Raw genomic sequence first — 27,256 nt, 5'->3', positions numbered from 1 at the left:
CTTGGTGCCTCCCGCACAGGACCGCATGGGGATGGAACGAGGGCGCGCTGTCACTCAGTCAGCCCAGGGCTTGTGTGCGGGAAGCACCTGGGGTGGGGGGTTGAATAGGAAGCCGAATGATCGGGGGGGGCAGGGGAGAGGCCACTGGGTTCTTAGGAATTTAAGAGTTGCAGCTGTTGGATCAAGAGTTTTTATAGAATGACAAAGGAAGTGTTTAAGTTGAAATGCTCCTCAACCTCCTAGCCTGCAGTCCAGCCAAATGTTTTTTTATGATTTCACAAAAGAAAGATATTTTCATAAAAGTTCTGGCACTGTCACATCAAGCTGGATTTTGCTGCCAAGGACAAGCAGTTCGGAACAACAGTAAAAGTGTGGGCAGGGTGCAGGCGGGCGTGCAGGGGCATCGGCCTTCTCCGGAAGGAAGAGGAAGAGGAGCCATTGGCTGCTTGGGCCGCTCTTAGTTAAATGAGGAGTTCCCCAGTGTCCTGATTAGGCCTGGGAAGGGGACCCCCCACTCAGGGAAAGGCTGCCCCAAGCAAGCTTGGGGGTTGGGGCCTAACGGAGCTGGTGGCCCCACTCCAGCTGAGGCCTTGGGGAGACATGAGGCGGCAGCAGGCTGACAGAGGCAGAAGCTCAGGAGAGACGTAGCTCGGGCACCCAGAGCCTCTGCAGCCCAGGTGTTCCCAGAGTTTTCCTCAGGCACCTCTAGGCCATCAGTTGAGGCCACAAGGACCAAATGGCGGTGCTGGATTTGCAGACCAGAGAGAGCCCTTGGTGTACCTTGGCCAGCCTCCCGTGTGAGTGGAAGCCTGAGCTCGCCCTGCATGATCCCAGGGACAAGGAGCTCACTTCCTTGCCGTCCGCTGACAGTGCCGCTGGACAGGCCTGACAGTTGGGGTCACAGAGCAGTCTTCTCCCTGCTCTGTGACTCATGATGGCCCTCAAGAAGTGCTGTACAAGCCCTTGTGCCCCCAGAATCTGGCCAGCTCTGAGGGTCATCTTCCTGCCCTGCTCTTCCTGGGAGCCTTGGAAGCCCTGGCCAGAGAAGACATACTGCTTCCTCAGGGGCCCCTGCAGTGCCAGTCAGAAGAGAGCTGTCTGGATGTCCCCCGTGGGGCGAGAACAGCCTCCTGGGACATGGCTGCCAGGGCATTTGAAGTGAGGCCCTTGCTCTCCTCCACACGTAGGTAGCAGAGCTTGTCTCAAGAGCAGGTAGTTCCTAGGACAGTCCTTAAAGAGGAGGGAGTGGCCTGCAGACCAGGACTCAATGGAGGGGGCAGGTTTGCCCATGAGAACAGACAGCCTTGGCCTAGAGGTAGGGTTGGCTCTTTGGAGAGGGGCAGCGCCTCGCTGGCTTTGCCAGGTAGCCCAGAAGCCCTCGCATCAGGAAACTGGGTGTGGGGCCTCAAGAGGCTTCACAGTGCGGGCGGCTGACATCTGGACTCAGAGTTGGACTCTCTCTGTGCCTCTCACAATGTTTTGTTTTTTATTTAATAAAAGCTTCTTAGTAAAGATGTGGCTTTGAGACATGTGACCCTGAATAAATTACTTCGGGTCTCCTACCTAGTTTCCTCTTAAAGCTCCCTACTGCCCACTTGGGTTGAGCCCTATTTGCCAAGTCCCAGACAAAGCTCTCGGGGTACATTCTCTCTGACCTTCTCACCACCCTGCACGGTACGTGTCATCCTGGTTTCCAGTTGTGGAACTGAGGCTCAGAGAGACTGAGCAGCGTTGTCTGAGGACACGGGGCTGGTAGGAGGCCGGGCCCGCGTTAGCTCCCAGGTGTGTGTTGTCGGGACCCCGGATGCCTCAGGCAGAGAAGTGAGGCAAGCGCTTGGCCCAGAGTGGCCTGCAGATGTGTCGTTTGTACACAGTTATGCCATCTGTACAAATGTGTACCTTTTTCCTTTTCCTTTCCTTTCTGTGAAGGCCACTTTGACCCGACTTTCGTGAAGGGGACCTGTGGGTCGCGGGCAGAGGCATGGACCTTTAGGGAGTAGGAACGGGGTCGGGCCACTGAGCCCTGGGACATCTTTGTTCTTGGGCCCCGAGTCAGAAGCTCTGGCTTTGGCCGACCTCTCTGCCCTGCCCTGTGCTGGGTCTTACCTGTGTAGACATCGTGGTCTCTGTCCAGGGTGGTGAACTGCTTGCCGTTGTGCCAAGTGAAGGAGTCGCCAGCGTTGCCGTGGTAGCGCCCCAGCCGCAGCTTGTAATACTCGCTCTCCGGCTCCAGGCGGAAGCTGGCGTATTCCGCAAAGACTTTGCGGCCAGACCAGTCCTCCATGGTCACCAGCAGTTTGTAGTTGCCTTGGTTCGTCAGCCAGTAGATGTTCTCCAGGCCCAGCCAGTACTCGCCGTCAATGTTGCCAAACCCTTGCTGCGGAAAACGGAGGAGAGCATTCGTGGGGAGCCTGTGGTGCCCTCAGCTGGCAGAGCCCCGCTTCTGGGTGCTCAGCGTGGGACAGAGGGGGCCAGCGGTGGGCAGAGCATAAGAACCCAGAGCCTGGGTTCAAACCCCCGCTTCTGTACTTGGCTGTGCCTTGATGAGTCGCTTTGCCTCTCTGAGCCTCACACACGCATCGTTCGAGACTGATGGAAGAGTGCCTCCTGTGTGCCAGCCGTTGTGTGAACGCGGGACTCCGTGTCCCTGTCCCTATGGGGCTGTTGTAGGAACGCACGTAGCATCCTAAGCCGAGAGCCCAGCACACAGTAGGCAAGCTAGATGAGTTCCCTGGACAATCCTTACCTTCTCTGAGCGACAGCGTCCCTCTCTGGGAGTGTGCGGTGTGTGAGGGTCTCGTGGAAGCTCTCATGCCCCGGACGGGAACGGGCCGTGCAAGTGTGTGCTACATCCACCCAGGCCCCTTTCTAGGTCGAAAATTGGTGGTTTTGTTGCTGCTTTTACGTGTAGCTAAGGAGTCATCGGCCAGGTGGTGGCACTCAAAGTCTTAAAAATAGATGGGTTCATGAATGCTAATAGTGGAGTGAGCTAATAGTGGAGCGAGCAAGGACAGTGTGTTGGCCCTGTTCTCGGACCTTACGTAGGTTTACATAGGTCACTCGATTAGTCCTCATGCGACATAGCTGGGTACTACTACTATCCTCCCTAGAATGGGTGAACTGGGGTCCACAGAGGCCCAGGGTCATGGGGAGCCCGTGGCTGAGCCAGGATTTGAACCAGGAACCTAGTCTTAACAACTGTGCTCTACTGCCTCAGAGAAAAACGATACGGGCAGGAGGAGAAAGGGCTGAAGGAGTGGGTCTTCGGGAACCTCTCAGGAAGCAGAGGAGAGAGAGAAGAAAGCGCAGACACGTGGGGCAGGAGGTAGGTTGGGAGCAGCCAGGACAGGAAGGGGCCACGCAAAGCCACATGTGGACGTCATGGCCAGGGTAGTTTGTAAGCTTTCGTGTCAGAGGCCTTGGCTCACGGCTCTGCTACCTTGTAGCTGTGCGGCCCCGAGCGAGTTATTTCCCCTTTTCACCTGTAACCTGGGTCCGTACTCGTGTCTCTGAGCTGGGCTTGGTGTGAAACTAAAGCGGGTAACGGACGGAGGACTTGTCGCGGTGCATGGTAGCATTTGGTGAACTAAGCTCTTGCCGTCCTTAGTACCGCCTCGGTGTGGAGGAGGGGGGCAGATTATGGCTGAGCCCCGCAGCCTTTCCTACCGCCAGGACAAGCGCTCAACGTCCTGGGAATTAGGGCCCGAGTATTCCTGCAGTTCCCTACAACAGGCCCTTGGGACCTGCGCCTTCTGGGCTATGAGAACAGGTCTTCCCCTGGAAGCCCCAGCTGGGAGTTGGATGATCCTCGTACCCAGGCTGGGGTGAGGGGCCGCCCCACACCAGTATTTTCCCACTTTGTCCACGGGCCTGGTGGGGTCTGCACACCTAGGTTGTATCTGGTAGCAGTGGCCAGCAGCAAGCAGGGAAGGGGCCGCAGCTCCCCACCATCCCTGGTGGCTTTGCAAAAATGACCCTGTCAGCGTCTTTCTCACCTCAGGTGTTTCTTGCATGGGGCCACCAAGGCCCCGACGGGTCAGCGTGCCCCTGCCCTCCACGTGGCTCTCTCACTGGGTGTCAGGCTCTGGGGGTGGCCTGGTCACCGTGTGGGCAGCACAGACAGGCCTGGGGTCCTCACCTTGTATGTCTCCCAGTTCCTGAAGAAGTTGACAGAGCCGTCCAGGCGCCTCTGGATGACAGTCCAGCCCCCAGGGTCGTGTCTCTGGTCGCACCACACCTGCATGAGGCGGTTGGTGTTCTCTGGCTTCACCAGGTAGATGGAGCTGGTGTCATGGCCGTCCTCCAGGGCCTGCAGGCAGTCTCTCCACGGGCCTGGGGACACAGGTGGGAGCACATCACAGATCTCCCTGGGGCCTGGCCTTGGAGTACCACTCTTGCCTGCCCCTCCCCGCCGGCTGTACCCCCGGGCAGGCACAGCCTCCAGCAGGGCTCCGGCTGCGAGCCGCAGGCCTGCCGTGAGAGGGGACCGACTTTAGTTCTGTAAGTTTGAGAAATAATGTGATAGAGAGGCAAGAGTCCAGGGCAAGTGGTCAGGGTGCCTGGATTCCCAGCCCACTTTTAGCTCTGACTGCATCAGAGCGTGATCTGGGCAAGCTTTCTTACCTCTCCAGACTCTCCGTTTCCTCCGTTTCCCTGGCTTGTAGAAGGCACATCATATTTACCTCGCACTGGGCCATCGGGGTGGCTGAGTTCAGTTGTGTGGCATTCCTGGAGTGGTTTATCTTTGAAGCTGGTCCTGTTGTGCCAGGAGTGTGCCTTCCAGCATGCAGCAGAGGGATGCCAGTGTGGATCAGCTCCGCCCCAGGCCGGGCGAGAGGTCACTGCTCTCCTGGGTCCCGACGGCTGAGGCTGGCCCACACCACCGCTGCTCTGACTCCACGCTTGCCTTTCCAGCGACAGTGCTCGGGGACCGTTGTGGTCTCTAGTGATGAACTCCCACGGAGTCACAGTGCCCAAGCAGGGTCCAGAATTCGGCCACGTAGCCAGAGGTTTCAGGATGTTTTGAGATTGAGACACTGGCCTCCACAAACAGCTTTTCTGAGGGGGACCAGCCCTATTCAGCCCGTCCGTATATTTTCCAAAGGAAGCTCATTTAGGGCCACAGGCTCAGAGCTCACACATTCTGAGGTCACTGTCATATATGCAGGTCCACGGACTTGAAGGACGATGTCTGGGAAGCCTCCTGGTCCATGGCTGTCTTCTGACACTAAGACCAGATGGGTTCTGTGATTTTGTGGGACTTCACAGAGCTTGGCAGCCGGGTCAGAAGGCACGGGTGCGGCTGGGAATCTGAGAGCCACTGTAAGCCTCTCCCCACCCCCACACCCCTTCTCCTAGTGCTTTCCTGGATGTCGGTCTCACCAGCAAGAAGGTTGAAACGGGAGTCTCCAAGGTCCAAAGAAGCTAGGTTCTTCATTGTTGATCTCAGGAACCTTCAGAAGTTTTTCAGAACTACATATTTTTTTGAAAAAAATAATAAAATTGCCACAATTTGCCTCAGCCTCTCTTCAAAATAATCCTCAAACCAAACATGTTTAAGACCAAAAGTGCTAAGAAAGTTCCATCTTGTTCTATGAAGATATATGTATCTCCTATTTACTGAGCGCCAGCCCTGGCAGGTGCTGCGCTCGGTGGTGGAAGCCTAGGGCAGGTGGGGGCTGCTCTGATGTCCAGCAAGAGCGCGCTGACCTTCTCGCCAGCCTTATTTCAACTTGAATTCCTGTGCATTCCTGTCCTTTCTCTTCTGCGTGTTAGGGAGAGGCCTTAGTGGCAGATGTACTCAGCTTTTCCCATGTAGATCAAACTTCTCAGATTCCTTCCTGGTTGTAGTAGGGCTTGTTGTAGTCCATGTATGATGGTTAAATGAGAAAAGTTTGGGATTTGGGGGTTTTGCTAGACAGCTCAGGTGGGCTTCTCCTGGACCCTTGCACTGTGTGTGAGCATCACTGCCAGGAACCTCATGGAAGGGCAGGAGTGGTCTTGATCACTCCTCTCTGCTCCCAGTACCTAATGAAGCACCCCGAGGAAAGGTCTGCGTAGGTGTTTGCCACAGACAGTTGACCCCAGGTACTCCTTCTTCCTTCTCCAGAGAGAGCTTCTCACCCATTTACCTGTTCACTAGCCCTCTTCACCCTCAAGGGATGGGGCAGGGCCCCCAGCACTAGCCTGGGAGATGGTGGTGCAAGCAGCGGCTTCCCTCTTTGCCTTGTGCTTCTTCTGTCCTGGGGAAGGGGAGCCGGACCTCCAGAAATAGCATTCAGGAAAGAGAAAAAACTTTTTCTTGTGTTCAGCCCCCAGCCCCAGGGACCAAGATGGAGAATAGGAGTCTGTCCCTGACAGCTGGAGCAGAGCACGCAGCAGGTGTGGGAGGGACCTGGCTCTTTCCCAAGTCCGAAGTGCAGGAGAGGCCGTTTGATGGGAATGCTGGTGACAGAAAGTCCGGCAGAGGCCTGTCAAACATCCCCCGCCCCCCAAAATGAGCAGCCAGCCCTCCTACTGCAGGGCTGCTGTGGGGCTTTGGTGGGGCTCTCAGAGGGACAGTGTGGCTTGGAAGGAGGCGCCGTGTTGGGACAGGCTTTGGAGGCCACTGGGGAAGTGGGGGGGGGGTCCATCTCAGACGCCCAGCCTGAGCTGCTTTTGGGGATGCCATCAGTTGTTTCAGCTTTACTGTTGACATGTCTACAAAGAGCTTTTTTAAAGATAATATTTATTTATTTCAGAGATAGAGAAACAGCACGAGCTAGGGGTGGAGGGGCAGAGGGTGAGGGACAAGCAGGCTCCCCACTGAGCTGAGAGCCTAATCAGGGCTCAGTCCCTGAGATCATGACCTGAGCCGAAGGCAAACGCTTAACCAGCTGAGCCCACTTAAGTGTCCCAAGGGGTGTTTTTTTTTTTTTTTTTTTTAAAGATTTATTTATTTATTTATTTATTTATTTGATAGAGAGAAATCACAAGTAGTCGGAGAGGCAGGCAGAGAGAGAGAGAGAGGGAAGCAGGCTCCCTGCTGAGCAGAGAGCCCGATGCAGGACTTGATCCCAGGACCCTGAGATCATGACCTGAGCCGAAGGCAGCGGCTTAACCCACTGAGCCACCCAGGCGCCCCAGCCAAGGGGTCTTTTTAAAAGCAGGTGTTTTAGGGGCCCCTAGGCGGCTCAGTGGTTTAAGTGTCCAGCTCTTGTTTTTGGCTCAGGTCATGATCTCAGGGTCATGAGACTGAGCCCTGCGTCATGCTCCACACTTGGTGTGGAATCTGCTAGAGATTCTGTCCCCCTCCCTCTCCCTCCCCCTCTGGCCCTCTTCCTGCTCATGCACGCTCTCTTTCCCGCTAATAAATAATCTTTAGGAAAAAAAAAAAAGCAAGTGTTTTAAAATGTGAGGTAGCTTGTAATCACCCATTTGACAGATGAAAAAGTGAAAGTATGGGGACATTAGGTGACAGCCCTGAGGTCATTTAGCTTATAGGGGACAGATCCAGTGTCCGAATCCAGGTGGTCTGGGTTTGGGGGGTCCAGAGCCCATAGTCTAAAGCTCTGTTCTTTTTCCCCAACCAGAGTGAACTCCAGGGTGGGGGACCAGGCCGACTTAATCTGTGTCCCTAGGACCATCTTTAATCTTTGCCAGTCAGCCGGATTTAAAAAAATAAAAATTTATACTTCTTTGTCAAGGTACAAATACCTTTCCAAAATCTTTATTGGTGATTTGTTTTTCTCCTTTGCTTACCTTTTGGTGTCCTTTGCCCATTTTCAGCTATTTTACTATCTTTTAGAATCTAGAATTTTTTTTGTTTGTTTTTTGTTTGTTTGGGCTTTTTTTAATCTTTAGGGCAAATCAGGCAGTTCTTTCCTTTAAGGCTTTTAGGGATGGCATCCTCTCTAGAATCTTGGAGTAGGAATAAACTAGTAGGGAGGTATTTAGTATTTTCTCTCATTACAAAAAAAAAAAAAAAAAAAAATGCTTTGTGTCCCCTGCGCTCTGCACTTGGTGTGATACTCAGGACCCATCAGCTTTTATTAGCGGCAGCCACAGTCCAGACAGTTTTCCCTTGGAAACCTTTGCAGAGCAGGACACTAGCAAGCCTTTCTGCGCTGAAGCACGCCCTGTTCTTACACTGAAGGCCGCAGTGGCGAAGGTCAGAAAACTAAATGATGGACGAACATGCCTCAGACAGAATCTTTAGCCTGGAAAAGCTGGCAGTGGGAGAATGACCAAGGAGCAGAAAGTGCAGCAGCAAGACTGTCCCGGATCTGACTCAGAATGTCCTGCTTTGATGAGAAACCTGCAACCGAGGTAAATACGGGAGGCAGGAGCCCTTGGCTCAAACCTTGGTGGCCTCGTTGCCTCACCATATGTCCCTGGGAAGCTCCTCGAACCTCATTTTCTCCTCTGGTACCCAGGCGGGACGAGCCCACCTGTTCTGGGGACCACAGGAGCCCAAGAGCACCCAGGGTGAAGTCAGCTGGAGCAGCTGCCAGCACGGGTTCTCTCGTTCTTTCCTGTGCCGCATGGAAGCTGCTGGTTTTGACATTGTCCACTCCCCACCTACCCGCAGCCACGCACACACAAGCAAGTTACCGTATTTGCTTTTGAATTTGCAAGACTAAATGTACGATGATTTACTTAGTGGTAGATATTTTCCACAAAGCACATTTAAAAAGTTACTGCTCTAGTAACTTTTTACTAGAGAGACACCCCCGATAAACTGAAATGAAGAATGGAAATCTTTTTTGTCAATGAAACTGCATTTTCGGTGTTTCAGTGGGCAGGGCTCGCCCTTTGGAACGGTGCAAAGTGCCCAGGCAGTATTTCGCTTGGCTCCTCTTCTGAAAGGGCAGCGTGGCCCGGAGCACCAGGCCAACACTAACTCAGCAGCACCAAGGCTCCTAGTGGAGCAGCACCCAACCTCATCGCTATAAAGACCATATTTACATTCTGGGCAGAGCTGTAGCTAGAACGTTCCACGTGAGGGGAAATGCAATCGCATGGCTGAGCTGAGTCTGCGTGGTTCCTTAGAACACGGGGTGCAGAGAGCACAAAGGACTAGAGTCAGGAGGCCTCAAGAAGAAGGGGTATGGGCAATGGAAACACAAAGTATGCAGGTCTTGGGTCCCCAAACCCCAAGGTCAAACCCGGTGAGTGTTGGAGTGATCGGCTTTGGGTGCCTGAGTCCTTCCCTGCTTCCTTCCTCCTCTCTGGGGTTCTTGCACACAAGGAACATAGACTGCTAGGAAACCAGATGACTGATCCTGCGCTCAGTATTCCCAGTGAAGAGCCTTTCTGGGTCAGAGCCTGCAGCCAGGCCAGACCAATGTGTAACTGCCTCGTCCCAGTTTCCTCTCTGGGTCGGGGACAGACCAGCTCAGCCTGACCTGCCCACTCACGTCCTGTGGAGAAATGGGTTTACCAACTACATCCACTGTCCGTGTAGCCCTCACCCCCTGCCAGGGAAACGTGGCCCCGTGAATATCTGACCCAGCTGGTGAGCTGCACCCTGGAGGCCGGGAGCTAAGGGGTGAGTTAGACAGTGATGGCTCTTCTCCCTGGCTGCTCCCGAGGCATGCAGAGGGAGCAGGATCCTTCCTGGCCATCAGCTGGGACCAGACCATGTGGCAGGCCAGTAGTCTGACTGGCCTCTTTGACTCATAGGGCCACGTCTTGGAGCTTGACCACCTGAGGCTGTGCAGCGGCCCTGTGGCCCGTGGGAAATGTTCTAGGGATATTTTAGCTCGGACGTGGGCACTGGGGAGAGGCTTCTATGATAGCACCAAGACACACGGCTTTTTCGTGAGAATGGTGTGCTGTTTTCAGTTACTCTCGCTGACGATCTGTCTCCAGAAAGTCTTTTTGCCACTCCCTTAAACGTTTTTCTAACAGGAGAAATGACTAGTTGTTGAAACTGGATCTGCAATTTCCTATTCAAATTAATCCATCCAAGAGCCAGGGCACGTGGATTGCTTAGGTGTGAGCCCTGTCCTGGCCAGCATCGGGACTCGCTGGGTGTCCTGTGTGAGGGCAGGAGAGCAGACGCTCGGGGAGGGGGCTTGGCGAGGAAGGATTACGTGTGCTGCTTGAGCTTCGTTTATCCAGAAGGCTTGGGGAAATAATATTTTGGTTGTGAACATACTTATTCTAAGTCAGTCACCACTTTGCAGTGAAGCAGACTACAAAACAATAACCTAAACACAGGAACAGCTGATGTGTTCCCAAAGACATCTCAGTTCCCATAGAGCCCGAGAGCTGACGTCATGGTTCTCATTTCTGGTCCTTCTGGGGAAAGGGTCCAAACACTCATGCCTGCTGTTGAGACCGTTTTAGTCTGCAGATGATGGGCACAGTGCCTGGGGCCAGCGGGCTTTTCAGGAGTTTATGAAAGTGCTTGGGGCCTAAAAAAATTTATAGGCTCTAAAATACGAAAAGAAAACTGCATAATCAAAATTTATAAGGATGTAATTAAATTTCTACAAAGTGGAACATCTTGTCAACTTCATTAATTGTTAAATTAAGTCTTCATAAAAATGTTATTACTTTTGAAAACAATTTGTAGGTTAGATTTTTCTCACTTCCCAAGAATTCCTGAACATGCCTAATGTTTGCTGAGAAATCAGAGCCAGCTGTAAATTAATTGTGTTACTCTTGGCCACATAATTTCAAAAGCAAAATTTAAAGAAATCCTTTCAAAAGTTTTACAGTAAAAGTTGTATTAGATGTGTGTATTTCAGTGGGTGTGATACTGCGATACAGTCTGAGAACTTCTGAGTAAGAGGGCCCGGAGCCCTTGAGGAGCTTCAAGGGCCCTGTTTCTCCCGGTTTGACCTTAAGATAAGCAGATACTGCAGCCCTGCTTCCCACAGACACTTTCAAAAGCACCATGCCCACTCCTGGGTTTCCACCAGTAACTTTGGGGAGGAGGGGAAATACAGGCTTTAAAGCAATTTAAAAGAGAAATAGGTTGGCTCTGCAGGGGCTGTGGTAGACTCACTGTATGCAGAGATGGGACAGCTCCCTGTGGCTCCCGGGACTGGTGGGGGGGAAGCCCCGGGGCTCCCTGGGTTCAGTGGTCAGTGGCGCCTGAGGCTGCCTGCGGAAGGGAGGTCCCCGGACCTGGAGGTGGGCAGCGCGGGTGTAGCAGTGAGAATGAACAAGCCTCTCTCGGGCCAGAGACTGATGGTGTGGTTCTGCAAGCACATCACGGAAGAGCTCATCAGACCCACGATTTCCGTCCGCAGGTACTGGCCAGGTGGCAAGCCTGAGGTCTGCCAGCCTATGAACCTTTCTAAGAACTGCAGTCAGCTTGTGCTTACAGAACCTACGCTGGCCTTCATTGATCACCCTTTAGTTTTTCAAATGCTCACGAAGCCCTCTTCATAGTCTTTCCTATAATTTTACTGGGGCTTAAGCCAATTGATACATAGTTTCTAGGATCTTGTCCTTCCTTTTTCTGAAAAGAGAGCATTTGCCCAGCACCAAGCCTGGTCTCATTGACTTCTGGATGATTGTGGGTAGAGGTTCTGAGAGCTTCTCTGCCTTGCCCTCAGCCTGCTCATCTCCTCCTCCAGGAAGCCCTCCCCAACCCCAGAAAAGTTACTTAACTCTCCTTGGGGTTCCCATACTGCTCGATATAGTTATCTCTACTGGAGCGTAGTAAGAATGATGACTGCCACGTAGCTAGAGCCTTTGGCCTGTCAGATGCCTTACGTGCGCTTTCATTTCATCCTCATGAGGCCCCACAGCACTGAGCCCACTAAGTCCCAGAGAGACTGCATGGCTGGACAGGGGAGACTCTGGGCTTCGAGCTCCCATCTGCCTTCCAGGCCTGCTGTTCCCTGCTGCGCCGTTTGAGTCTGTTTCACCGTGCCAGCATTGCTCAAGGTTCTGTCTCGTCAGTCTCTGGGATCCTTCTGGGCAGGAAGCCTCAGGGGCGAGATTGTGTGTCCGTCCTGCCAGTCTCTGCTCTAGAATGAGTCACTTTGTGTCCCACATGCCTTCCCTCATCTCCGTCTCCTCACCGCTGGGAGCTGTGTGCCCTTCGTCATCTTCATTCTGTTCTTCCCAGTTCGAGAATCAGTGATGAGCCCATCTGGAAGCAGGGGCCCCACAGCAGGGGATTATTGGGATCCAAACCCAAACCCTGGGGAGTCTGGACGGTCTCATAGAAAATCGGCATGTTGTTTTCTTTTGAAGGTTCTGTTCTTTTTGAACGTTGCTCCAGACAGACCACCAAAGATACCTTCATTTCAACAATTAGGGGGTGTTTTTGTTTTTAAAAACATTGCATTTGTCATTCAAATGAAAATCTTTTGCTTAACACAATTTTTCTGTATACACAGTAATTCTAACTTAAATTCTTGTATTAAAAATCTGTTCAAGGAAAATCACTTATTCGTTTGAAAAAAGGATTGTGAGACCAGTCCAGCTCCTGCGGCTGCATGGGCTCCTCCTGAGGCACAAAGCCAGGATCGTTAGGCTTCTTTTGAATGTGCCTTCCCCAGTTCTCACAGGGGTGGCTCAAGTCGAGATGTGACTTCTGGAAGAAGCAAGTGCACTACCCATTGCACTCAACAAACTTAACCACCTTTGTCTCAGACACCGGGTTGTCTGATGCTAACGTCATTCTGCTTTATCGATCGTCCTTTTCTGGGGGAGCACCTCAGGGTTCTGATACGGTCTGCTACATAAATTCACCACAACAATCCATCTGGGTGGCTAGGGAGCCGGCTGCAGAGGCCTAAGCTCCAGGATTTTCCAGATTACTTTCAGTTTGCCAAGTGCCAAACTGTTGGGATTTCCAGGCCACAGTTGCCAGATCGCCGCTTTAAATAGGAACAAGTTAATCGTTTATCCCTTGGGACTGTGAAGAGCCTGAGCATTTAGCTGAATGTCTTCCCTGGAAAATGCCCGAGGAATAGAGTGAGGCTTGCCATCACACTGAAAAAGCTCTCCGTGATCCATTCCCTGAGGTATCCGAGGAGAAAAGAGAAAGCAAAGCTAGAAGGAAGATGTCCCACCTTGAACTCGAGCTGCTTTTGTTTATGAAGAAACTAGCAAAGAATGCTCTTTGAAATGTCACTGGATTGCGTAGTTTGTAATGAATTTGAGCATCTTATTTTGTTCCACAGTAACATTTCAGACACAAGCCAGCACAGTGCAGTGGAAACAGCACAGGCTCTGGAGGCAAGGGATCTGGGTTGGGTTTTCTGATAAAATATAGGAGGGAAAAACTATCTAGGAAAACACTCTTGTCCAAGGTGTCTGCACCTCCTTGGCCATAGGGCATCCGTCGGGGAGTAAGGGAGGTCTCTGTGTTTGCAGTGAAACAATGTGGTGGCCACCTGGTGTGGCCCCAAGGACAGATCGCATCTGCAGATTTTTGTACATTTAGAGTTAGCGTCTTTAAAGAAGTCCTGATTTACAGAACTTTAGATTTTGCTGGACATTGAAATGCTGAATACAAACACACCCAGAGAAGTTGTTGACATTTGAGACAAATTAAAAATCAGATATATCTGCAGCCTTAGTTGGGTCCATTTACTGGAAGTTTGGTGCGTATTGTGTTTTCTGTGGGAGAGCTCAATTGTTTTAGGTACTCTGGGGTATGATGCTAACTCCGTTCTGCTGTATCTCTCTCTCTTTTTAAAGATCTTATTTATTTATGAGACAGAGAGAGATAGCAAGAGAGGAAACACAAGCAGTGGGAGTGGGAGAGGGAGAAGCAGGCTTCCTGCTGAGCAGGGAGCCTGATGTGGGGCTCTGTCCCAGGACGCTGGGATCATGACCTGAGCCAAAGGCAGACGTCTAACAACTGAGCTACCTAGACGTCCCATCTTTGTGTGTGTGTGTGTGTGTGTGTGTGTGTGATCTCAGGGTTGTGATGCAGTCTACTATGTAATTCACCACAACAACCCATTTGTGTGACTGGGGAGCCAGGGCAGCTGGTTGGTTTGGTTGGCTCCTCCCAGGCATGATAGTGATGGGTTTGCAGTGACAGTGTCTTACACTGTTAGCACTGTGAGAGTTCTAACGACAAATCTACCAGCTCTGTTCCCAGAGCTCTTTTACAAGGAGCTGCTTGGAACCTAGTACATGAAATAGTGATGGAGGGTCACGTCCAGACAGCTGGCACCTGAGGCCAAGTCAGGCATTTATAGAGTGATTTTCACACCAGTTCCCCTCCAGCCTTTCCATGGAAACGTGCAGTGTCTGGGAATGGTTAAGACAGACTTGGGTTTGAGCCCTGGCTGAGCCACTCACTAGCTGTGTAGTCTTGGCTGAGTTACTTAACCTCTCTGAACCTTGACATCCTGGAAGTTACCTGATTCTGGCTCTGCTACTGACAGGCTCTGGGGTGATAAGGCCCCTAATAAGCTCTTTTATGATTTTATGGTCCGTTCTTTATCCACTGAGAAACAAACTAAGCTGATTATGTTTTCAGGAGAGAAAACAGCTAGAATTGCCTACTCTTTTTGGTTTTTAAGGATTTGTTTCAGGCAGGGCCTTGCTGTGGCAGCTGGTCCTAATACTGCCTTTCCTCCTCTGATCACTCTCGAGGGTGAGTGCCATGAGGAGGGCTGGCCTGTGCATGGCTGTGCCTGTGCGGAGCCGAGGGACGGTGTCCCTGGCCTCCCAGATCATCTTGGGGGAAGGCCGGCACTGAGGCCCACCCTGTCCATTCCTGGGCCGTTTCATGACTCCTTCAGCCTTCCTCTTTAGCAGACCTGATTGACGCACATGTATGTGTGCGTGTGTGTGTGTGTGTGTGTGTGTGTATGTCAAGGGCACACGTGGAGAAGGAGGTCAAGGATGTGTGAATAAGTGGAGAGGAAAAGAGGAAGGGCAGGTGGCAGCAGCTGTATCTCTGGGAGAATGGGCCACAGCCTGGGCCCTTTGGCCTTGGCCTCATCAAAGCATCATCCTAACTGAAATGCCCCAGGTCTGGCCAGACCCAAGAGAGGCAGGACGGAACCCAAGTCAGACACCAGGGAAGCCAGGAGCTGCCTGGACCTCCCTTCCTCAGGCTCTCGGCGGCCTGGGCCTGGCCTGGGGCCAGCCTGTTACTGTCTGGCTGGGAACAAGCTAGTGAGTGCAGCTCCAGATAAGCAGCCATGGCTCCCTCAGTCCCGTGGAGAAGGGTGTGCTGTGGGCTGAGTGGCCCAGATGAAGAGGGAAAGAGGTTCTGGGATGAAAGATTTAGAAATCGCCAACTCATGCACACAGAGGTGTTTCTGGCCGAGTGATGTCCTTGGGAACAAAGGATCTTGTGGGTAAGTGCACAGAAGAAGGTTTTGTCTTCCAGGCCCAGAACCTGCCTCTCAGAACAGGCCTGATAAGGCTCCCTGCCTATTGGCTGAGAGAGGCCGTTTGCCTTTTCCTCGCAGTATAGTCCCAAGCCCAGGAAAGGACCGGGCCCTCCCTGCCCATTCAGCTTGCGAGGCCAGGTCTGGCTGGTAACACCTTGGGTAGGGGCTCAGTGGGGACATGGGTCATAGGAAATGAACAATCACTACCAACATTTGGAAGAACTTTGCTTAAAAAAAAGAAAAGGAAAAATTATAGTGCATTTGTCATTTCCATAGAAGGAAGGTCACTGCCGCTGCCTCCCATGTCGGGTGCTTCCTGAAGCGGGACAGAAAGTGGGTTGGGTGCGTGCAGGCCCCTGGGATGCACACAGCCCACGCTGGACTATGACCGTGAGGAAGCGGCATCAAACCATTGATGGTGCCAAGACTAGGACCGTGACCCGGGGACTTTGCACAGACTCTTCTCCTTCGGGGACGCGCTAGTAACCCTGCTTTCCAACTCCTTGGTCTGTCCGGTAAACTCTTACAAATCATTCAAGATGCAATACAGGAGTCCCATCTCTGTCCAGCTTCTCCCCTCTTGTCCAGGCAGACTCAGTCACGTGTGCCACCTCCGTGTCCCACAGCCCATCATTCGCTGCTGTGCAGGGTCCTCAGCACACTGGGATGTCACCACAGTGACTGCACAGCTCATGATTTCCACTGCAGTTCTGCTTTCAGGTACTCTGTTATGCAGGTCCCATCAGTTCTTACAACATTCTGGAAATTCTGGCCTTGATGACTGCTCCGTCAAGGAAATCCTTCGTTACATCTGATGTGCCGATTTGGGGGGATAGAACCCGTAGGCACTGTGTAGGTCCTTGTGCATTCACGCATCTGCTACCTCCCCCAGACCGAGTTCCTGAGGTCAGGATCAGAGCTTTCACCGGCTCCCCCCAGCCTGGCTCCATGACCAGCACAGAGCAGGTGCGCTGCCCCACATGACATAATATCACATGCCTGATTGCACTGCGTTTCCACAACAACCCTGCGGTATTGTAACTCCTGTCCCCATTTTACAGAGGGAAAAATGGTGGCTCAGGGGAGCAAAGTAACTTCCTCACAAGCAAACCACTACTAAGAGGTGGGTGCAAACCTCGGTCTTTCGTTCTTTTGAAGATTTTATTTATATGACAGAGAGAGAACAAGCATGGCGAGCAGCAGGCAGAAGGAGAGGGAGAAGCAGAGTTCCCACTGAGCATGGAGCCTGATGTGGGGCTTGATCCCAGGACCCTGGGATCATGACCTGAGCCGAAGGCAGACGCTCAACTGACTGAATCACCCAGGCGCCCCAAGCTAGGTCTTTCTTCTTACACTATTATTACCCTTTCAGCTCAGTCCAAGCTCAGGGATGTCCTGAAATCATTGACTCAGAATCCAGAGATGCTAAAGCGAGAGGAGGTCTGTTGGGTAGCCACTGAGGTCTGCCAGACACTAGGAGTATGACTTTCAGTGGAGTCTTCATTTGGTCCCCAAGGGCACGTCTTACCCTCTGGGCGTTCTGTCAAGACATATTAGCGTACTCTGCCCTGTCTTTTGGAGCTTCTGATTTAAAACAGACATATGTACAGATGAGGCAGTCATCTGCTGTAGAATGCCAGCACTAAAAAGGGACTGTTTATTTATTTCAGTCTTCTTGCTTTAAGATAAACCAAAACGGAAGGAAACTGAGAGCTACCATGTACTGAGACTTTCCATGGGCCCAGCGCCACTCCAGACACTTTTCTTTTTCTTTCTTTCTTTTTTTTTTTTTTTGCAGTATTTCCTCTCATCTTTGGGTGGGCATTATTTTAATCTATCCCCAGTTGTCAGATTGAAACAGGAAACAGAGGCTCTGCAAGGTGACTTGCCTGATATCCCAGAGCTAATCGGTAGGGGAATCAGAATTTGAATCCGGGTCAGTCCGTTCAAAGCATGTGTTCTCAACCCGCGACGCAGCAGAGGGCCTTCCTGTGGGCTGTGAGGTGCTGGAGGCGGGTGCTCCCCGCCGCAGACCTGCCAACAGTGTTGCCCTCGTCTTTGCACGGGCCACCCCCTTTCTGGAATTAGCAAGAAGCTGCTCTTCACAGTACTGTGGTTATTTTCAGAAGTGTGAAATAAGTGTAAATCAGGGTGTTTTCAGTAAAAATATCTCCCCACTTACACAACAAAGTGGTACCAAAATCACTGACTTGGAGCAGATATGTGGTTAGTTCCTGCAAAGATCAGTCCAGTTCTCGCCTGACAGCCCATCTGGAAGGCCCACAGGGGCCTGGATGAAGGAGTGGCTGAGCTTCAAGAGGCTGGGCTCATGCTCCCCGTAGAGCCCTAGAGCACAGAGGAGTCAGCCCTAGAAGCCCTACATTCAAATCCAGCCCTAGAAGGCCTAAGGATCCTGAGCCTGTGAGCAAGTTGCTCTTCTTTTCCATTAACCTTCCACAAGGAGTGCCCAGTGCTGGTACTCTGGTCAAGCTTCAGAACATGCCAGCAACCCCTATCCTCCCCCATAATGATACGTGAGAATTACCACATTTAAAGATGAAGCATGTATTTAGGAGTTTATGGAATTGTCACTGAAAAGTCGAGACAGCGGCAGACTCTAGCTTCGGAAGGTACTCCTTCCCACCCCCGGCCCCTACAATGTGTTTGTCCTACTTGTGCCATGATAACACTTTCCTTTCCTTTGGCTTCTTGTTTCTTTGGTGAGTATTTACCGATTGCCAGATCTGTGCCAGGCGCGGTACGAGAGCCCCACCTTGCAGGAGAGACATCCTGTTTGCCAGCACAGGGCATCTCAGCAGAGCCCAGAAAACTACAGGCCTGGGGCTTGTTCCCATCCGAAGCCAGAGAACATTTGTTCTCTTCTGAGACTCTCCCCGTTTCCTGGTTCTACTTTGGAGCACCATCTAAGGAACGTGGGCACCCCTCACCCTAGCGGCTACCGGGCCTGGGCCCAAGGGATCGCTGGGGGGATTGCGCAAGTCTGTTGGCCCGGCTTCAGCTCGTCGTGGCTTTTCCCCCACTTGTGTTCTCAGCCGAGGGAAGCCTGGAGCCTGGCTCTGAGGCCCCCGATGGAGCGGGCTCCCTCCCAGGGGAACTTACCAGATGGCTTGTCTGTGGAAGACGGGAGGCTGGTGAGGGTGGGCATCGTGGGCAGCGGGGGAGGCAGCACCTTCAGGTTCTGATCACTCTGGATCTCATTGGTGGAGATCTGATTGATGATGCGGTTGTAGGGGGGCGGCTGGTAGACCCGGGGCGGGGTGGCCGGGGGTGGCTGGGGCATGGGTCTGGCCGCCGGCACCCGCTGGCAGTGCTCCTCGAGCTGCGCGATGATCTCGGACTGGTTGTGGGCCAGCGTGGCCAGGTGCTGGTACTTGTGCTCCAGGTCCTTGTACTTGCTGGCCAGCTGCAGCATGTCGGCCGTCTGGTTGAGGATCCGGTTCTCCAGCTGGGAGAGCTCCAGCGCGTTGTCCCGCTTGCGGATGATCTCGTGCAGCAGCTGCATGTAGAGCTGCGTGACCCGCGAGTTCATGTTGCGGCTCTCCTTGCGCAGCAGCTTCACCTCGCTCACGATGCCGCCGTCCACCTCCACCAGCTGCTGCAGCGTCTCGATCTGCCGCTTCTGCTTGAGCAGCTCGCTGTTGAGCAGCTCCAGCTCCTGCTTGTGCACCCGGTTCTCCAGGAGCACCTCGGGCTCCTTGGAGTTGACGCAGATGGCGCCCGTGACCCGCTGCTGGGGCACGATGAAGGTGTAGGTGCACTTGTCCGAAGACTCGCCGGCCCGCTTGTACCTGTTCAGGTAAATGAACTCGCCGGGCGAGCCCTCCTCGGCACCCTCGAAGCCTTCCTTCCGGCCTGCAGCGGCGCCCTCGAAGCCTTCCTTCCGGCCAGCAGCGGCGCCCACGGCAGCCAGCCACCCCAGCCACCCCAGCCACCAGTACGTCACGCACAGCGGCCTCATGGTCCTTGCAAAATGGTGGTTCCTCTTGGCGAACAGAGCCTAGGAAAGCCTGAAAGTAAACAGGAGGGAGATTCAGTAACACTGTTGTCACTGCCAGTGGCCTGTGCCACGAATGAGCTCAGCCTTCTCGCCAGGCAGATCTCTCCAAAGGAGAGAGCCCTTCCGGAAGCTGCAGGAGGAGACAGGTAGGCCTCAGCAGAGGTAGAGAGGAAACGGGAGGGGACCGGGGCATCGGAAGGCAGGAGGCCACAGCCCTGGCACTCCCGGAGCCAGCCCCGAAGCCCAGCCACCTCGCGATCTCCTGGCCCAAGCCTGAGAGCCACGGGAGGGCAGCTCAAAGCCGGGGCAGGGAGGCAGAGGAAGGCTTGTCTGGTCTCCTTTCTCCGCCTCCTTTCTCTGCCCTCCCTCCCACCCCGTTTGACACGTTCGTAACCCCCGGGCTTTCCCGGTGTGGCACCGGTCACAGGTGTGCATAGGGGTTCTGTGTGATCCTCCGCTACTGGACTCCGCACTCTATGAGGGCTGGCGCTGTGGCTGATTCCATCCTGTGTCCCTAGGATGCTGCACTAAGCAGGCTTTTAGCAAATATTTGTTAAATGCTCGAATCACAGGGTACGGCATGGAATGTGTTCAGTTGGTAGCGGACAGTGTCAGTGGGAGGATGCGTCCAGCTACATGGCTTTGGTCTGTGTGTTAGAGACAAGCTAAAGAGCCCAGACAGAAACAAACAACCGAGCTCTTGTAAATCCAAACATTTGCAGGAGCCAGTGACTGCAAGGCTCTGCCGTCACAGCGTGATTACAGCCGGCGGAAGCGGAAAACAGACACGTATCTCTGGAGTTGTTTCAGTTCTGCTCTTGGACCATTTGTTCCTTCACCAGATAGCCATCCAGCATCTGTGGTGTGCCAGGCAGCATGCCGGCTGCTGGACAAACGGCTGCAAACAGCCCAGAGCCAGCCCTGCCCTCACGGGCCTCATGCTCCACAGCCCTGAAGAGCCACAGAACAGCAGTAACATGTGCTGCAAAAGGGTAGAGCAAGGAACTGACCTAATCGGACGATTCGAGAAAGCTTCCCTGAGAAAGTGACCTTTACAGTGACCCCTTGAGGGATGAGCAGGAGTTGGCCGGGCCAAGAGGGAGGGGATGGACGTGCACAGATCCCTCCTCTCGCCTACTCAAGGACACTGCTCAGGCATTTCTCCCCCATCTCTCCTGCATGATCACATTTTTCCTATAATCATGCTGTTACTTCTCTCAAAGAAAATCAATCCTCTCTTGATCTAACATCCCCCTCTCCAGCTACTGTTCCATTTTTCTGCTCCCCATTTTAGCAAAACCCCCCGGAAGGGTTGTCTGTACTCAGTTTCCAGAAAGTGCCTCTCTTCCTGTTCTCTCTTGAGCCTACTCCCATCAGGCCGGGCCCCTCCCCTCCTCCAAGTACTCTGGACAGGGTCATCGGTGGCCTCACTTGCCAGGCCAAATGGCTTATTCTTGGTCTTCATTAGTACTTGCCTTTCCACACGGGGTGATGTGGTCAGTCACTCCCTTCTTAGACTTCCTTTCCTGAAGATCACCCTTTCCTCCTTTCTCACTGGCTGCCCTTTCTGTCTCCTTTGCTGGTTCTTCCTCCTGTTCCTGTCCTGGGGGACCCAGAGCTCAGTCCTCAGACCTCTTGTTTATGTCGGTGATCTCATCCGGTCTTGTGACTTTCAGGCTCTGCTAACTCCCACATCTATTTCTCCAGCCCAGACCTCCCCCTTTGACTCCAGACACATACATCCAACTGCCCCTTTGACATTTCCACTGGGCCATCCACTAGGCATCTCAGACTTAACCTACTTAACCTGTCTGGAAGTGAACTGGTGTCCCCACACCTCCGTCCAAATATGCTCAGCCTGGGTTCTCCTACATTAGTAAATGGCAACTTGGCAACTTGGCTCTTCCAGTTGCTCCGGCCAGCAACCTTAAAGTCACCCTTGATTCCTCTTTTTTTCATATCCTGCATCTAGTTCACCACCAAATTGTAATAGCAATATCCTGGGCATATTCTCAGAATCCTGCTGCTGCTCCCTGGTACAACCCACGTTCGCCTCTTACCTGGACCTGGCTGTCTGCTGTTGGACCTGCTCCTGCCCTCGGTCCTCAGCCCAGCAGCCAGAGTGTCCCTTTTTAAAAAGTCTGATCCTCCCCAGCAGCCAGAGTGACCCTTTTTAAAAAGTCTGATCCTCTACTTGGAATCCTCTGGGAGCCCCTCATTGCGGAGAAAAAGCTTAGAAGGCATTTCTGGCTCTCCCGGATCTGCCCCCCTCCCTCTCTGGCCTCCTCTCTGATGCCCCTCGGCCCCCTGCTCCTGCGCCCGCAGCCACCACAGCCTCCCGGGCGGTCCTTTTGCTCGCCACCACACACGCTTCTGACTCCGGGCCTTTGTTCGCTCTCCACTGTCCAGAGCACTCTTACCCCTTGCCTCACCGCCCTCTCCCTCACCTCTTTAAGGTCTCTCCTGAGATACCACCTACCCAGTGAGGCCCACCCTGATTATCTAAAATTGTGACCTTCCCACATTGTTGGCATGTAGACCTTTTCCCCACCCCGTGAATGGAACCGCTGCGAGGGCAGGGGGTGGTCCGTGCTATCTGCAGTGCCAAGCACGTGGCCTGGACTGGGCAGGCAGGCACTCAGTCAGTGTTTCCGGCCTGAGTGAAAAGGCATGCCTGCCCACTGCTGCTGCGCAGATGAGAGGGCTGTGGAGTGTCAGGGCCAGGGGACCCCTGTGCAGGTGATTGCTGGAGGGGTCCAGAGGTACAGGAGGAGGTCATTTCTTTCCTTTCTTTCTTTCTTTCTTTCAAAGATTTTATTTATTTATTTGAGAGACAGAGACAGAAACAGAGCATGAGCAGGGGGAGGGCAGAGGGAGAAGCAGACTCCCCTCCAGGCAGGGAGCCTGATACAGGGCTCAATGCCAGGACCTGAGATCATGACCTGAGCCAAAGGCAGACGCTTAACCGATTGAGCCACCCAGGTGCCCCAGAGGCCATTCCTTAGGCTTTTCGGTAACATTGATAGAATCTATTTACCAAATCCCTGCTGTGTACCTGCCCCTTCCCAAAACTTTTGCAAGCATTTTCTACTTTGATTTATCCTCACAAGGTAGATACTGTTAAGATTCGCTTGTCATTTCCATTTTACAGATGAGGGAACTGAGACCCAAAGAGGCTAAGTGAATTGCCTGAGATCACACAGCTGGGAGGTAGCAGAACTAGGGATAATGGGAGGGGTCAGGAAAGCTTCCCTTGTCTGATCTCACGTATTCCAGCCTTCGAAAACTCTTACTGACTACACAGAAATGTACTTAATCTGGTCTTCAGTCCAAAAAAAAGGATTAGCAAGATCGCCTTCTGACTATATGGTAATTTACCCAGGCACCCGTGGGGCTTCTCTGGTGAGCAGCCTACAGGTTCGCTGGCCGGCTGTCCCACAACAGCCCCTGGGCTCCCGGAGCCACTCACAATTGTTTTCTGCTGGAAGGAGGAGGCCTAAGTATGGTTCCATGGCCCCTCAGCCTTTGGGGCTACACAGAGAAAGGTGTTGGGCAGCCTTTGATGGGGGCTGGGCTCCGAGGTAGGGCTGCAGTGACGTTAGTGGAAACCAGGCTGAGTTTGTGAGTGTTTGCCTGGTTTCCAAAGTGCTCTGGCAGTTCCCGCGGCAGCCCCTGGCCACGCCTGGCCCAGAACAATGGGGAGGAGCAGCGCCGCAGGCTAGGGCGGGCAGGCCCTTGCCTTCCCCACCACGGCTCACCTGAGAGTGGTGGTGACAAACACCTCACTATGCTCCGGGCGCTGGGTGCCAGTGCTGATGCTGGTGCGGGCTTCTGCCTCAGCCGAGAAACTGCCAGAGGCCCAGGGAGTCAACCTGGCTCCAGAAAAGGGTTGGCTTCCAGACCTTCCCAGGCCTCAAGACCTGGCAGGGTAGCACTCTTTATCATTGAGTCCTGTCCCCTCCCACACTTCCTGAGCAAAGCCTCTGCCCTTGGACTTGTGATCCTGAAGGCTGAGCCTCTTCTGTGAAACGGGGCGACCCAACCTACCTCACACACTACTTAGGGACATAGAAATGCTTCCCAAACTAGAGATGGTAATAACACCATAGCGGCCTGAGGGCCGCCGACTACAAAGTCAGGTTCCGGGAAGAGCACTGACCACGCCCCCTTGTGGGAGAGACCACAGTCAAGGCTCCTCCCATTTCTCAGAGGCGGGACTTGTGCCTGTGCAGCTCGGCTGGGGAGCTGTGAGCTGGAGGTGTGTCTGGCCTCATCATCCAGCCTAAAGCTGCCCTCTGGTCAGCCTGGGTCTGGCTCTCCTGCTCTCCCTGTATTTTACACGGTGCCGGGGAAGAGCAGGGAAGCAGGAGGCAGGCAGACGCAGCGCAGGGCTGTGCTGTCTTGAAAGAGCATTTCTCGTGATTGTTCGATTGAAAAGAGCACCAATCTTGATCATTAACACTCGTACAGGTTTTCGGGTTCCCAAGGCCCTGCATGTGCATCATCTCATTCAGTCATCCCAACAGTCAGAGCTAGTTAGCCACGCTGTGCCGTTTTGAGGGTGAGGAAATTGCCTCTCCTGAGGGTGTCTGGTATCTCGCTCAAGATGGCGTTGCTAATGGTGCCACCAGTTGTGAGGCTCACGATTTTGGGTCTTCCTGCTACTTTTCCACGGGGTCTGGGCTTGGCAGGAGTGACTTGGGGCCAGGTGGGTTACAGAAGGAAGGAAAGGAACAGGATCCCGTGCTGGGTGCCTGACACATACTGTCACAGGTGGTCTCGCCAGGTGGTTGTCCCCCACTTCTACTTTGTGAATGGAGTCACTGAATCCCAGACAGGCTAAGTGACTTGCCGGGAGCGTGGAGCAGATAAGAGCTGGAGCTGACGCAGCCGAGAGCTCCGATCAGCCTCACGCCAAGGGCTGTACTCTTTGCACTGGCCTTGGCTTTAGAGTCATTTGTTTTCCTTAAAGATTCTAACCCCCCCTCTTCAGTTTTCTGCTACTTTGGCAGTTCTTAATGGGCAGTAATGAGTTTGTTTACTTTTGCTTTCTCGATATTTATTCAACTAATTACACCCCAAGAGAAATAACCCTCCCCAGCATTCCAGCCATCTTAGGCCTGGAGAAGAACTCCATTGCAATCAAAGCAGTGTTCCTCAATTTCTTCCTCTGACCAACAAAGAAAAGCAACTCCAACTGTTTTCCTTGGCTTCAAAATGGAAATAAAACGATTCTTGAAATTGCTTTTCCACATTGTATTGTGAGGAGTTTCCATTATGTGCGGGTTTCCCTCCCCACAAGTGGAGCTGGTGTGACCAAGCCACGTGACGGCGCCTGCATATGGGGAGGCGGCCTCCCCTGGGCTTGGGTCTCACCCAGCCTCTGGTGTGCAGCCCTGAGCGTCCCTGCTTGGCCTGGTGCAGTGAGGCCACACACCGTGTGTCCATGTCCCATTCACGGCACCACAACCCAGGTATGGGGCCACTTTGTGGGAAGAATTGTTTTTATAAGATGGAGCTTTGTATCATGACCCGCAGCAGAAGCTGGTACCGCCAGGGGTTAGGAATGACAGAAATTCAAACACTCAGGAGGATAACTACAGTCAGTTGTCACTGTGACTCAGACAATTTATAAACATGATCATACTTATTCCAACAACTTCAGGAGGGAAGCCCCGTTACTTCAGGGCTGCCATGCATGGTGGCCCAAGTTGTGCACTATGCAACTCTAGGGAGCACAACTCAACATTCAACAATCTTTATAGTTTGGAATATTTATATTACAGCCATTTTCTAATACCCACAAAGATGCTTTTAAGACTAACAGCAGGGCTGACAACTCCCCCCATTTGCAGGTGAGGAAACTATTGAGATTCTAAGACCATGAGTCATTTTGCCCACAGTCACCAAATTACTAAGTAGTGGAGCCAGTAACAGAACCCTAAAATATACCGTGCTGAATATATGGAAAGAAAAGTGCTGGAGTGACAGGACACTCAAAAGAGATTGCTCCCTGACCCCTGCAGGCCAGGGGAGAACAGAAGAGCTCCTGGGATCCTCAGGAGAGCTGACCCCAGGAAAACCTCTGGATTCAAGCCAGCTCTCACAGTGTCACCTAGTCTAGAGTCCCATGTGAGGGGCTCTCAGAACCCGCCGCTGCCTCTGTTGCCAGCCCTGCCCCATCGTCCTATTATCATAGAAGGCTGAGGAGGAGCCCAGACCAGAGGCCGTGCAGGAGGCCTGGGAAGTGGGCCCCCGCCAAGGCAGTGCAGGCCTCTGGAGCTGCCATCTGCCCCTGAGTGTGCCTGGCTGGCCCCTGGCGTCTGGCTTTGGGGAAGCTAGCACCTCGACCTCTCCTTGAATAAGTCTGTTGGACCTGAGCACAGGTCATGATTGTTAAGGCAACATCAGGACCAAGAAGAAAAAAATCAAAACTTCAAAGTTGACAGCTTTTCCTACTAAGGCTGTTGGGGATGTATAGTGTACCAGTGGGGTGGTACCCAAACCAACTGGTGATCCAGGATGTGGGAGGGATCCAGATCAAGAAAAATCCCAGAAGGGGCCCCAGAGGGCCCAACTGACCATATAACCAAAAGCATAGATAACAACAGTCCTCGTTTGTTTGTGGTAAACTCACCGTGTGCCTGGTATGCCCTTTCTCACTGGCACTTCCAGCCCCACGCATAAGGTTGCCCCCTGCTGAGGCCCGTTATCTTATGTAATTATGAATAGCACCCCCTCTTCCTTCCCGATTGGGTACCAAATTGTATGGTCCCTTTACACCAAGGAGAAGAGAAATGTTATCTGCATTTTGCGGGAGAGTAAACCCAGGTCCAGAGAGGTCAGGTCCCTTGTCTGAGGTCCCTTGAAATAAATGTCAGGACGGGATTCTGCTGTCAACTGCAGTGCCCATGCCCTTACTTCCTCCGAGATTGTCTCTCTAGCCAGCACGAACAAACAACAGGTGCTTGTCTGTGGGCTTCACGGCAAGGATGCAGATTGCTTCTTAGTTGCTGTTGACTGAATCAGTAGAAATGGCTTTCAGGTCAGTACAAGGGGGAGTTTTGTTGGATGTTAGAAACAGCTTCTTGATTATCCAAGTGGCAAGACCCCAAAATGGGCATCTAGGATGAGCAGTGGCGTCCTCACCTTAGAAAACCCGAAGGAACTGTGCCTCGCTTGTCCTGGGTGATTCACCGCTAGCCTGGGGGCCAGGGAGGGAACAGCCGCATCTCCAACTGCCATCCCTTTCCAGCCTAGGATCCTGTGATTCATTCCCCACCAGAAGGCCGTGTGGGCACCCAAGGAGTCTGGAGCCAGTTCCCAGACCCTGCCAGCTCAGCTCTCATAAGACCTTCAAATGAGCCATTTGTTCATCTATCCAGCCTCCCGTCCCCTAGCCTTCCCCTCCAGCCAGTGATCGTGCGCTGCGACAGCCCCCGTCCAGCCCTGTCACTGGTGGTGGGAACAGAGGCAGGAGCCAGATAGGCAGGCAGTGTCGGATCCGACCCATTTGCCTGGGAGAATAGCAGTGTGGGGGTTGAATCTGCCTGATGCCCTGGGTTCTCGCCTCTGGGGAGCAGATGGCTCCAGGGAGGGCTGACTGAGTTCGTGGATGAGGTGGGTTGTGGTCATACTGTGAGATCATAGGGCAAGGCGGGATGTGGTTAGGCAGTGGGGAGCTAGTTGCCTTTGCCAGGGGGACAAGGATGCTGCTGTTACTTTTTCACGGTGCGCTATTTGGGAACCATTTTGAGATTCCCCCAAAGCCTGCGCACTGAGCCCTCTGTGCCAGGAGCCCCAGCCAACAGAGCCGAGGAGGGGAGAGTCTGCAGAAGCCATGTCAGAGCCCGGCTTCTGAGTTGGCTGCTGCGTTTCCGGCCATGCCTGGTGTGCTCTGGAGCCTGGGAACTGGGCGAGCCTCAGA

At 53.1% G+C, this 27,256-nt stretch overlaps 2 protein-coding genes across 13 annotated transcripts in view; one reads left to right on the top strand and one right to left on the bottom strand.

The window, feature by feature from the left end:
• RALGPS1 (Ral GEF with PH domain and SH3 binding motif 1) overlaps positions 1-27,256 on the top strand; it is a 272,513-nt gene that overhangs the window by 140,412 nt on the left and 104,845 nt on the right. The window lies entirely within an intron of this gene.
• The window catches only part of ANGPTL2 (angiopoietin like 2), a 35,308-nt gene that overhangs the window by 1,999 nt on the left and 6,053 nt on the right, over positions 1-27,256 (bottom strand). Inside the window, exons 2-4 of the mRNA XM_059143187.1 lie at positions 18,432-19,339; positions 4,139-4,332; positions 2,107-2,377 (exon numbers count right to left, since the gene is read on the bottom strand). Coding sequence (XP_058999170.1) covers positions 2,107-2,377; positions 4,139-4,332; positions 18,432-19,290 — 1,324 coding nt within the window. The 5' untranslated portion in view covers positions 19,291-19,339. The remainder of the gene's footprint in view (positions 1-2,106; positions 2,378-4,138; positions 4,333-18,431; positions 19,340-27,256) is intronic.

The sequence above is a fragment of the Mustela lutreola genome, chromosome 12 (genome assembly GCF_030435805.1).
Source record: "Mustela lutreola isolate mMusLut2 chromosome 12, mMusLut2.pri, whole genome shotgun sequence".
NCBI lineage: Eukaryota > Metazoa > Chordata > Mammalia > Carnivora > Mustelidae > Mustela > Mustela lutreola.
This window is presented reverse-complemented; position numbering and strand designations above follow the sequence as displayed.